Source organism: Gekko japonicus, unplaced genomic scaffold (genome assembly GCF_001447785.1).
Source record: "Gekko japonicus isolate JY-2015 unplaced genomic scaffold, Gekko_japonicus_V1.1 scaffold50, whole genome shotgun sequence".
In the NCBI taxonomy this organism is placed as follows: Eukaryota; Metazoa; Chordata; class Lepidosauria; order Squamata; family Gekkonidae; genus Gekko; species Gekko japonicus.
The window spans coordinates 1720919-1733700 of NW_015164666.1; the positions used below are offsets into that span (position 1 = coordinate 1720919).

A 12782-nucleotide genomic window follows, 5' to 3' on the forward strand; every position below is an offset into this window, starting at 1 on the left:
TCCCTATGGGCTCATTCACCCATATCCGCATGTACGGAGGGCCTCTTCCACGTCAGCGAAGTTGCAGGGCCTCGCCGCTTTCCGCAGGGCCGCCACATACTCCGCCACCGATTCGTTAGGAGCCTGACCCCTCTTATAGAAGGCATGCCGGCACGCAATCTCCGAGGGCTGCGGGGAGAAATGCGCCTGGAGCTTCTCAGTCAGGTCCTTGTAGGAGACGGTCTTGATGTCCGCTGGTGCCACCAGGGACTGGGCGATGTCAAACACGCTCTTTCCACAAGAGCTCAGGAGCGTCGCCCGCTTCTTCTCCTCCGTCATCACATCATGCGCCTCGAGATGGAAGCTGAACCTGGACAGGTACGCCTCCCAGTCTTCAGACGCTGGTTCGAATGGCTCGAACTTCGGGCTATTGGCCATCTGTGCAATCGCTGCCACCGGCTCTGGTGGTGCCCGTTGCTGATCGGCCACGGTGAGCTGCTGCTCGCTGTTGTCCGTCGTGGGTTTGGGACCAGCGGGGCTGCCTACCCGCACTAGTATCCCACCTTCGTCGCCAATTGTTAAGTCCGGCGCTTAACAATGAGTCGGAGAGTGATTTCAGCGAAAACTCAGGTTTATTCAGCTCTACGATCACTTCACCAACACGGTACAACATCTGATAGCCCGAACAGTTTGTCCATAGAAACTGTTCGGTATTTAAACATTCCCGGCTAATATAGCCACTCCTACTTTACAGTTAACAACCTATCAGGTTGATCGCATAAGGACCAATCATACACGTTCCCGCTTCCCGTTTGCTTGAACGTGATTGGATCAATAGTCTTGGACTTGAAGCCCTAGTCCAAGACGAAGCTTTGCATAGCTTCCCTATGGGATGATTCCCTCATGTCCTAATGTACTCAGGGCAGCTTCTGAATACATTACACATATAACACAAGTTACAGGCTTGCACAGCTTCAATTTGACTTGAGGATGTGCAGGTGAGAAGAGACGTTTAACCCTTCAGCCTCCACTCAATTTCACTGTTTGAAACTTGGCTCCCTATGTTTTTATTTATTTATTTAAAAAGTTTAAATGCTGCCTTTCTACCCAATACAGGGTTCCCAAGCCAGTTAACATTAAAGCATTTGAGACATTAAATAAATTTTTAAACTACACACATATAAAAATATTTTAAACAATTGTGACATAAATACATAAAAATATAAACACATAAGAACACACAAACAGGGATGTGGGCTAATAAGAGTTATTGAGGGATGCCAAACAAAACCCACTGGCAAAAGACAATAATACAGGGAGACAGATGAATCTCCCTAGGGAAGGAGTTCCAAAATTCTGTAAAGAGATAAATCCATCTTTTTAAAGGGATTTGACTTTTTTCCTGTAAAATGTGACTAGCATACCTGGATAGCTGTTCTTGAGAATCAAAAGCTAACAGAGGCTGAAGAGTTAATCCCCTTTGCATTTTATGGACAAACGTTATGTGTGGTCTTTGTCTTGTCTGTTTCAGTAGTAGTGACTTGTGGTAATGTGTTTTTTTTGTGTGGAAAAACTTCCTTTGGTTTGTTCTACATCTGCTGCCAGTTAGGTTTATTGGACGATCCTCCAGTATTTCAAGACAGATCATTATCTGTGTTGCATTGTGCTTGTAGCAGTGAAACCTTGACACCGAATACTTGAGATAGAATTACATCACTAAATATTCCGTTTGCTGAGAAAAACATCTTCAGCTTCTTGCGAGGGAAGGGAAAGTTGTCAGGTTGGTTAGGATTAAAACCTCATTACAGGCCCAAACAACAGAAATAACTTCATAGGGTTGGTTAAGTACTGGGAAGAAATCCTTGAAAATGGGAAAACTACAAGACAAAGAACACCAAAGGCAAGGTAACTGAAGTAGGGCAATAATAGGCTGCAAGAGTAGGTCACAAGCAAGAAGGGAACTAGTGAGAGAAGAGACCCTGAAAAAAACCTCAGAGTGCTAAAGGTCAGACAAGGATGTATACTATATCTGCTGGCATTTCTACAATGTGTCCTAAAAGCCTTTTGGGAGCAAGGAAGGGCAGTAAAGAAGTACACAAAAGTCATGGTACCAGAGACTTAATTGCACGCTTAATTGAACTAACCAGCCAGTTCTGTCATTGCAGAGTTGTATTTGCTCCCTCCCCAATTCATAATCCTATAAAACTCTTATTTTTACTGTTAAAAAGTAATTATAACAATAGTTTAAAAAAACAACTTTAAAACCCATTTAATCCCTTGCTCACCCTAACCCTAGAGGAAGGAAATTTGCTGTGGCAATAACGGGCATGAGCATCTGGATATATCACGCTTTTCCCCACCATTTCTTTTTAACTATGAATTCAGTAAAAGTGCAGCAATAACTTTATTTATGACCATGGGTGTGAAATAGAAAAAATATTAGAAGTTAAAAGTCAACAGTGTAACATAACTGCAATTTTAAGAACACTTTCTAGAAAGCAAGTTTCAGCTCATTGAATGGAGTTCCCTTTGAAATAAACACATTTAGCATTTTGTGGTAATGGTGCCATTCCTACTCCCTAAAATCCCTACCTCTGTGTACAAACTGGAACTGTTTATCATTTCACAATACTCCACCATGCAGGGCCACCGACAGAGGGGGACTGGGGGAACAAAATTCAGGAGGCCCAAGTCACGTGGAGGGCCCCTGAACCCAGCGGATTGTCTTTCCATTTATTTTAAAATGCAGTTCTGGCTGCAACCACTAGGGACGCAGGGAAGTTTGAACATAGTAAAAGATATTTTACTATTATCGGCTAGACTTGACTTTGTCCAAAACTGACCGAAACTTGCCTAACAGGTCACGCTAACATAGAGGAGTTTCAGACAGACGATATAATCCGGAAGAGGAACAGTTCCCAAACAGTTTCTGGTCTGTCATTTCAGACAGAGCCGTTTTAGAACCGGTTCCCTACCGGAATATATTTGTAATTTCAGACACAAACGCTTCTGTCCTGTTTAGGAAACGAGGCTGAAGCGTTTTACCTGTCAACTGCTTCCAAGTAGTCTTCCGACTTTTTTTTGGGATCCAATGCACTTTTTTTCGCCGTTTTTCGCCCACACGGGCGATCTCCGACTTTTTTTTGGGGGGGGGAACGTTCGCTTTATAGAGTTATAGCGCTATAGCACTATAACGCAACAGCATTATATCAACGCCATTGAAGTGCCTTGAGTGTTTTATTATAGCGCTATAGCGCTCTAAAGTGAATGTTCAAAAAAAAAGCTGGAGATCGCTCGCACGGGTGAAAAACGGCGGGGAAAAAGTGGTGCAGTCTGAAATGGCAAATCACTTCAGATCCAGCTCTTTACCGGAAGGGGAAAGCCATGTGTGAAATGGCAGCCCTGTACTGGTTTACTCCATGACGGATCAAAAACGGCTTCAAAACGGGTTAAAAAGGGTAATGTGAAATTCCTCATCGTCATCAACCAATTCAGTGCTGGAGGAAGACAAGAGAGCATGGTTGATGACTACTACAGTCATTGCTAGCCTGCAGGTAATTTTCTCCAATAGTCTAGCCTTTCTCTCTTTCTTTCCTTGCACCTAACTCAGCCATCTCTTGCAAAGTGTTAATTAGAATGTTGGAGCAAGGTATAACAACTTTTCTCTCTCTTTCCTTAATTTCTCTCTCTCTTTTCCCCACCTTTTTCTTTCATTTCTCTCTTCCTCCACCTAATTTTTCCTTGTCCCCCCCCCCTTTATTTTCAAGTTTAGGTCTCAAGTCTTTGTCATCCCTATCCTGCTTGGCAACAGAATGAACTAGGGTTACCAAGTACCTATCTTCAAATCGGCGGGGGACACATGGTTCCTCGCCGGAACATCCCTCGGTGGAACACATCCCCGCTGCATCATGCCGTCACCCAGACGTGACGCCAGCACGCTGGGCACGTAGCTGGGCGACGCTCTGGCAATGGAGCTGGAAACTTGATGGTACCATCAAGTTTCCAGCTCCATTGCCAGAACATCGCCCATCTACGTGCCCAGCGTCCTGGCGTCACGTCTGGGCGATGGCATGGCGTGGCGCATTTGTTTTCCGCGCGGGAATGTTCCTGACAAGACATATGTGTCCCCCACTGATTCAAGGTAAGTACTTGGTAAGCCTGGAATGAACTTAACAGTAGTATAGTCACAAACTTGTGTTAATATGAACAGAAAGGAGGTAGAGTTAATGTTTCCCCATGATCTAACAAAGTAGTAAACGTATGCTTCCCCCCACACACATACTCTTTACATGCATGTTAATAAAACATTAATCTGTTTTAGTGGTTATTATATGTGGAAGAGAAGTTAGAATTCCTATTTCAGGCACTGGGTTGTTATTATTATTGTGTTGTTGAAAGATCTAATAGCCCTTTGTAATGTCATTAGAAATTAGATTTATAACAAATGTCATACCCAATCTTTCTCCAATGGGGACCCAAAGCTGCATTGTTTTCCTATCCTCTGTTTATCTTCACAACAACCCTATGACCACTGTGGACCACTCACAAGTTACTCACAAGTGCAGAGGGTTGGACTAGATGACCTGCAAGGTGCCTTCCAACTCTAACATTCTATGATGTAAGTCTGACCGATGGTGTGTCACCCAATAACCTTCCATAGCAGACTGGGGATCTAAGTATTAGAGACACATGACAGATTGCTTAAAAGCTCTCTTATTACATGTTGCCTATCATGAAGATAACGTGGTTCAGGGTGTTCCAGTTACCTTAATTTTTGCCATTGCAGCTTCCATCATCATTGTGGGGATGGTGGCCAGTTTTCAAACATGTAGCATTATTTTCTGAGTTATGCCTGCCACAAAGAGAGACCCTTAGCTTCCATTGCAAATAGCACAGGGTAATTGTAGTTTGTCTCACCTGGGACAGGATTTTCCTGTGGATTTCAGTTTTGGCCCTGAAACTCCCACAATGATCCTGCAGCTGGTGGCCAATTTTGAGTCTTCTAGTTTTATTCTCTTATGAGTTATGCCTGCCAGTGTGGTGTAGAAGTGTCCGAGGTAAAATCGGGGAGTTGGAGTGCTTGGTGTCGGAGGGAAAAATAGACATTGTGGGTATTTCTGAAACTTGGTGGGATGAGGAAAATCAGTGGGACACAGTGATTCCCGGTTATATATTATATCGGAAGGATAGGGGGGGAAGGGTTGGAGGTGGGGTAGCTCTGTATGTCAGAGAGGGTATAAAGTCTAGAAAGATTGAGAGGCTAAATGAATTGGATTCGCTTCTGGAAGTTCTATGGGTTGAAATAGGGGGGCCAAAAGGAAACTTAACACTGGGAGTTTGTTATCGCCCACCAGATCAAAAGATAGAGGAGGATTATAAAATGATGAATGCCTTAAAGATAGCAACTAGACAAAAACACTGTGTAATAATAGGTGATTTTAACTACCCACACATTGATTGGGTCAATATGTGTTCTAGCCGGGAAAAAGAGATTGAGTTTCTAGACACTCTAAATGACTGTGCTATGGAGCAGATGGTCACGGAACCTACCAGGGGAGAGGCGATCCTTGATTTGGTCCTAAGTAACACTCAAGACCTGGTGAGAGATGTAAAAGTGATTGCACCGCTTGGAAACAGTGATCATAATGTTGTTGAGTTCATCATTTGTACAAATAGAGAATTGGCCAAAAAGACTCACACAACCATTTTTAACTTTAAAAGGGGTAATTTCTCTGATATGAGGGGACACGTGGGGAGGAAACTGAAAGGAAAAGTAGAAAGGGTCAAAACAATTGGGGAAGCTTGGGATCTATTTAAAACTACGATCCTAGAAGCTCAAAAAATATATATTCCGCAGGTTAGGAAAGGCACAAACAGGTATAGGAAAAAGCCTGCATGGTTAACAAACAGAGTAATGGAGGCTGTAAAAAGTAAAAAGAATTCCTTTAAGCAGTGGAAAGCTAGTCACAGTGAGGCTGATAAAACGGAACACAGGCTATGGCAAATAAAATGCAAGTCTGAGGTCAGGCAGGCAAAAAGGGAATATGAGGAGCATATAGCAAAAAACGTAAAAACCAACAATAAAACTTTCTTCAAATACATTAGAAACAGGAAACCAGCCAGGGAGGCAGTGGGGCCCTTGGACGACCAAGGGGTAAAAGGAGTATTGAAGGATGATAGGGAAATGGCTGAGAAGCTAAATGCATTTTTTGCCTCCGTCTTCACTGTGGAAGATGAGAAGTGCTTGCCCACTCCAGAACCACTGATTTCAGGAGGGGTGTTGAAAGACCTGAGTCAGATTGAGGTGACGAGAGAGGAGGTCCTAAAACTGATAGACAACTTAAAAACTGAAAAATCACCAGGCCCAGATGGCATACATCCGAGAGTTCTGAAAGAACTCAAATGTGAACTTGTAGATCTCCTGACAAAGATATGTAATCTTTCCTTAAAATCTGCCTCCATTCCTGAGGATTGGAAGGTAGCTAATGTCACTCCCATCTTTAAAAAGGGTTCCAGAGGAGATCCGGGAAATTACAGGCCAGTCAGTCTGACGTCGATACCGGGTAAATTGGTGGAAACCATTATTAAGGAAAGAATTAGTAGGCACATAGATGAACAAAACCTATTGAGGCAGACTCAGCACGGTTTCTGTAAGGGAAGATCTTGTCTCACTAACCTGTTAGTGTTCTTTGAGGGGGTGAACAAACATGTGGACAAGGGGGATCCAATAGATATTATTTACCTTGACTTCCAGAAAGCTTTTGATAAAGTTCCTCATCAAAGGCTCCTAAGTAAGCTCAAAAATCATGGGATAGAAGGACAAGTCCTTTTATGGATCAAAAACTGGCTAGTTCATAGAAAACAGAGAGTGAGTGTAGGTGGGCAATTTTCTCAGTGGAGGGTGGTAAGCAGTGGGGTACCGCAGGGATCAGTACTTGGTCCACTGCTTTTTAACTTGTTCATTAATGATTTGGAGATGGGAGTAAGCAGTGAAGTGGCTAAATTTGCGGATGATACAAAGTTGTTCAGGGTGGTGAAAACCAGTGAGGATTGTGAGGCACTCCAAGGGGATCTGTCAAGGATGGGCGAGTGGGCGTCAACATGGCAAATGGGGTTCAATGTGGCCAAGTGCAAGGTGATGCACATTGGAGCCAAAAATCCTAAATATAAATACACATTGATGGGGTCTGAACTGGCAGAGACTGAGCAAGAGAGAGATCTTGGAGTTGTAGTGGATAACTCACTGAAAATGTCGAGACAGTGTGTGACTGCAATAAAGAAGGCCAATGCTATGCTGGGGATTATTAGGAAGGGTATTGAAAACAGATCAGCCAATATAATAATGCCCCTATATAAATCAATGGTGAGACCTCATTTGGAATACTGTGTGCAGTTCTGGGCACCACACCTTAAAAAGGATATTATAGCTTTGGAAAAAGTGCAGAAAAGGGCAACTCGAATGATAAAAGGGTTGGAACACTTTCCCTATGAGGAAAGGTTAAAGTGCTTAGGGCTCTTTAGCTTGGAGAAAAGACGACTGAGGGGTGACATGATCGAGGTTTATAAGATTATGCATGGGAAAGAGCAGGTAAAGAAAGAGGTACTTTTCTCCCTTTCTCACAATACAAGAACTCGTGGGCACTCCATGAAACTGCAGAGCGGTCGGGTTAGAACGGATAAAAGGAAGTACTTCTTCACCCAAAGAGTGATTAACACATGGAATTCACTGCCACAGGAAGTGGTGGCGGCTACAAGCATGGACGGCTTCAAAAGGGAATTAGATAAGCATATGGAGCAGAGGTCCATCAGTGGCTATTAGCCACAAGGTATAGCTAGGGGCTCTGGGGCAAGTGATGCTCTGTCTTCTTGGTGCTTGGGGGGGGGGGTCAACAGTGGGAGGGCTTCTAATGTCCTGGCCCCACTGCTGGACCTCCTGATGGCACTGGTATTTCTGGCCACTGTGTGACACAGAGTGTTGGACTGGATGGGCCTTTGGCCTGATCCAACATTGGCGTCTCTTATATTCTTATGTTCTTATGTAGTAGTTAAAGTGTTGGACTAGGATCTGGTTAACCTAGGTTCAAATCCCTAATTTGTTGCGGAAGCTTGCTGGGTGACCTTTGGCCGGTCACACACTCTCAGCCTAACCTACCTTGCAGGGTTGTCGTGAGCATAAAATGGAGGAGAGGAGAATGATGTAAGCTGCTTTGGGCTTCTATTTAAAGTTGCCAACCTCCAGGTGGAACCTGGAGATCTCCTGCTATTACAGTTGATCTCCAGATGAACAAAATAATTTCCTCTGGGGAGAATAGCTGCTTTGGTGGGTGGACTCTATGGCATTATACCCTGCTGATGTTCTTCCCCTCCCCAAACCGCACCCTCAGGCTCCACCCCTAAAATCTCCAGGTATTTCCCAATTCAGAGCTGGCAACTCTATTCCCATTGGGGAGTGAGGTGGAATATAAATAAATAACAGATGGACAGACAGGCCGATTCTTTTATTGCTATAGATCCATGGTAACAGCAAGCCAAGTGGTTGGTTTGTTTTGTTATGATATTTGATTTAGATCATGGTCATATGGGGGGTGGCAGGTGCAGTCTTTGTCCGGTGGCCCATGGTGGCTCTCAGCAGCCCTGCCACCATGCTGCTGAAGATGGAAGGAAGGCTTAGTGGGTAAGTGAACGGGTTCTCCAAGCAGCATGGCATAGATCCTCCAAAGTCAAATGAGCATGGCAAGCTAGCAGGAGTAACTTGTGAGTGGTCCACAGCACATCTCGACTGGACGATGGAACCTCATCTGACAGGCCCCAGGTTTCTTGCTGGAACTAAGCCGGTGTGAGAGGCAGTGTGGTATAATGGTTAAACAGTCTGGGCTAGGATCTGAATCAGATTTGAATCCTCACTCCGCTGTAGAAGCTTGCAGGATGCCCGTGGGTCAGTCACTCTCTGTCAGCCTCACCTGCCTTATGACGTTGTTGCTGTGAAGGTAAAATGGAGGAAGGGAGAAGGATGTGAAAAGCCACCTTGGGTGCCTACTGTGGAGACAAGTGGGACATAAATATCTGAATAAACAAACTGAGCTCTAGAATTCACAGATGTGTTTAAAGATACAAACAGCCATGGGCTCCATGCTGGCAGAGTGAGGAGGTAGGCTGGACTCTGGTGTTTAAGCCCCAAGGTATTTGATAATTTTGCTCAGAAATGTGTCCAGCTAGTCTGATGTGTTTATACTTCTATCACGCTTTGCCTTTGTGTTTCTCCCTGGTCCCCAGTTAGGACTGAACTTGTTCCAAATTCCATGCATGTTTTCTTCTTTTGCCCATAAATAAATTCCTTTTTTGTATCTGAAATAAGTTATTGTTAAGTTGAACATTCAGACCATACCCCTCAACCCACTTCTTACAGTGAAACCTTAGAGAAGGAAGGTGTCATTTCTTCAGAGTTTTGTTTCTTTGTTTACAACCACTCAACTCATTGCCAAAGAGATGGCTGAATGTATCAGGTGATCAGTGGCACATGTCCATCCGCTCTTTTTGGGACCCAAAGTCTGTTTTTCTCTCCTCTCAGTTTCTGAGGTTTTTCCAGTCCCTTCCTCTGCATCTAACCACAGCACTCCCCCTTAGGCAGGATTGCTGACAGGCCTGGGGGGGGGGTGTCCTGTCCCTTTTAAAAGAGGCTGAATGTGTGGAGATAGGCAGTTGAAGGTTTCTGTAGCAAAAGTTGCCTGATAAACAACACACAAGCCTCTATTAAAAGGACAGGACAATTTTTTTCCTGGGCAACCCTCTTCTTAGGCCACCACTCCATCACACCAACAGATGCATCCTTTTGTAATGTGGCATTGTGTGACTTTGTTTGAATTTGGCACAATTTAAGTGTGATGTGATGTGAATCTACTGCTATAGTTCTGGCTCTAGCAAACTGCAGAAGAGCAAAGCAAGAATGGCCCTGTTAGATAAAGGGCTGTGAAAAAAATTGTGACATGGTGATGAGATGACGCACATATCCTCTTGGTTTTCTAGGGTGCTTTCCAGATGTATCTGGGTGTCACCCCTAGTGTGACTTGCACCAACGCCAAGAGGAACGAATTCTCCCTCATTCTGGATAAGAATCCCCTGGTCGACTTTGTGGAAGAATTGCCAGCAGCGCGATCTTCACTTTGCTATTGCAGTCTCCTGTGTGGTGCCATTAGAGGTGCTCTGGAAGCGGTAAGGAACTACACACAGACATCCTTCCCTTCCCTTCTAGCATATGATATGAGGCTGGTAGCTGAACCTCAGTGTGACAGGGTTTTTCCTAACAGAACTGTGCAGTGGCATGTGATCCTCATTCACACACAAAGCGCATCCTGTTACAACATACTTCTGCATTTTCCGTGTGTATTTGTGCTTAGGGTTAACATTTCATGGTGTCCAGCTGCAGTAGCGTACATTAAAAATAGTGAGGAGAAAATTCTCAGAACAGCAAATTTGACAGCGCTCTTGCATAAAAGTAGAATCTTAATCCTGTGAAGAGTTTTTCTCACTGCTTCTCTTTGAAAACTTTTGGATTTGTACATCACGGGAAGCCTTAATGGATTTCTGGATATGTGTTTGTGTAAGATTATGATGTAGTTTGGGCATTATATGCATTATTAAAAACTGGCTGGATATGTACTCTGGATCAGGAGAGGAGAATGGATTGCAGGTAGGGAAGCTAAGCACATTTTGGTGTACATGGATCAGCTTCTATAAAATCTCAAATTTTTTACATCTAAAAATTCACAAACTGGTGGAACATGGGGATAGGGAGGAGGAGTTGCTGGCCACTGCGAGTAGAGCTCTCCAGACTGAGGGAGCACATGAAGCGATCAAAGGAAGGTATGTGGAATGTTGCTTATTGCTACAGTCACAGAGTCAGAGGTAGGGCTGCCAAGGGGGGGCAGGTGGTGGGTAAAACCCCACTTTGGAGGCCCGATTTCCGCCACCGCGGAATCAGGCCCCGGGGGGAACTCCGCCCCCCGAAGCGCAGCGTGGTTGCATCACCAGAGGTGACGCAACCACGTTGCTCACGTTGGGGGCATGGCCCCGATCGTCAGAGGGAAAACCATAATTATGATATAGTTCCAATCTGGATAACTTGCTCTTTGCTGGTCTAATTCCACACTGGCCACCCATGCTCTATTATCATCCATTTTGTGGATGCCTTTGCTGCACAAATTGCTCTTGTATTAAAAAAAAAAGCTACTTCATTACATGTTAATTCTCGTCTTCTGTTTTGCATTTGTGATTCTTGTCTACTTAACTACTGAATTTGCATTTCAAATCTACAAATACAGAAAGAACAGGAAGTATTTTAAGACCAATGGCTACGGATCTTAAATGTGTAGTGTTTAATGAAATTATAAGGCCCTGTACTCATGTTATTAACAAGGACTGATGATCTTGCCTGGAAACTCAAGTTCAAGGTACTCTTTTTATAGAAGCTGATCCAAAATGTGCTTAAGTTCCCTATGTACAGTCCCTTCTCCACATTTGTAAAGAGTATGTATCATGGCATTGAACATAGGGCTGCAATGTAAAGCTGTACACATGCACTCCTGTTCAAATAGCTCCTTGAATGTGTGGAAGTCAAGGGCGGGGCCCGAAGGTGTGGCCCACGATCCTCTCCACATGATCATTTCCACGCCTAATGAACATAGTCTGCACAGGGCTTAAAAAGTTCCTCTTGCTGAAAGGAATACACCTAAAAACAAACAAACTGGAGAAAGAAACGAGGGAGGAATGATTTCTTCCAGTTAACTGACAAAGCTTTTTTATTTCCAGGTAAACCTTGCTGCTGAAGTCACTTTCATTCAGGACCCACTGAAGGGAGATGAAGCCACAGAAATTGGAATTACGTTCTTAAAGAAAGTTGAGGATAAAAAAAAGAAAAGAAATAAGTGAAACCAGGGTCAAAAATATGGATCTCTAATAGTTTGGCTCTTTTGACCTGCCTAGAAAGAAGACCTGATCCAGACAGGGAAACCACACAGAGCAGGGATTCTGCCTGTGGATCCTTTCCTGGATCAGGTCCATTATAACAACAACAAAAATTGTACTGTGCAGGGTGAGATTTCTGCATCCTACTCTCCCAGGGTATGTGACTGCTGCTCCCAGCTAGATCAGTTGACAGTATGGTCCAAGCTATTTATGTGAACTCCTGCTCTTTTAACAACCTTCCCGTATGGGTAGGTCACCAGAGGGGGCTCTTCTCCGAAGTTAATGTAGGGAGTTGTGAAGAGCAGAGCTTTCCTGGTAGTTGCACCCTCCCTCTGGCACTCCCTGCCCAAGGCTTCTCTGCATAGGTTTATCATAGCGTGGAAAAGGCTAAGCAAGATGCTTTTTTTAATGTGAGGCCTGTGGGGGAATTGGCTATCTTTGTTGCTGCTGTATATTTAGGGATTTTTTAATCTTTAATTTCCTGGTTCTATTTTATTATTATTTTTATATGAATTTTATTTTGAAATAAAGGCTTATGTTTAACTGTGTGATAAGCTCGCCATGGAGATTGATAAAGAAGGATATACATGGATTGAATGCTATGATTATGGTAAACGTTGTAACTGTCTTAGTAAGAACAATTCTGTCTCTCTGTCAGGACCCAGAGTTGTTACCAGAGGGCAGCAGAGCAAGTCTTCACATATAGAATGTGGCTCGTTTCACTGCAAGCTTAAGAAGACAACATCAGGCTTCTCCTAGTTATGCTTAAAATGTAGTAGATACGAAAAGCAGAGAGAGTTAAAATTGAACAAATATCCTCAACCTGATGAATATGCTGAAGT

General features: G+C 43.8%; 1 protein-coding gene across 1 annotated transcript in view; it reads left to right on the plus strand.

Moving 5' to 3' along the window:
* TRAPPC3L (trafficking protein particle complex 3-like) overlaps positions 1-12295 on the plus strand; it is a 32339-nt gene extending 20044 nt beyond the window's left edge. The window contains exons 5-6 of the mRNA XM_015409085.1: positions 10003-10188; positions 11785-12295. Coding sequence (XP_015264571.1) covers positions 10003-10188; positions 11785-11904 — 306 coding nt within the window. The 3' untranslated portion in view covers positions 11905-12295. The remainder of the gene's footprint in view (positions 1-10002; positions 10189-11784) is intronic.
* The last annotated feature ends 487 nt before the right edge of the window (positions 12296-12782 follow it).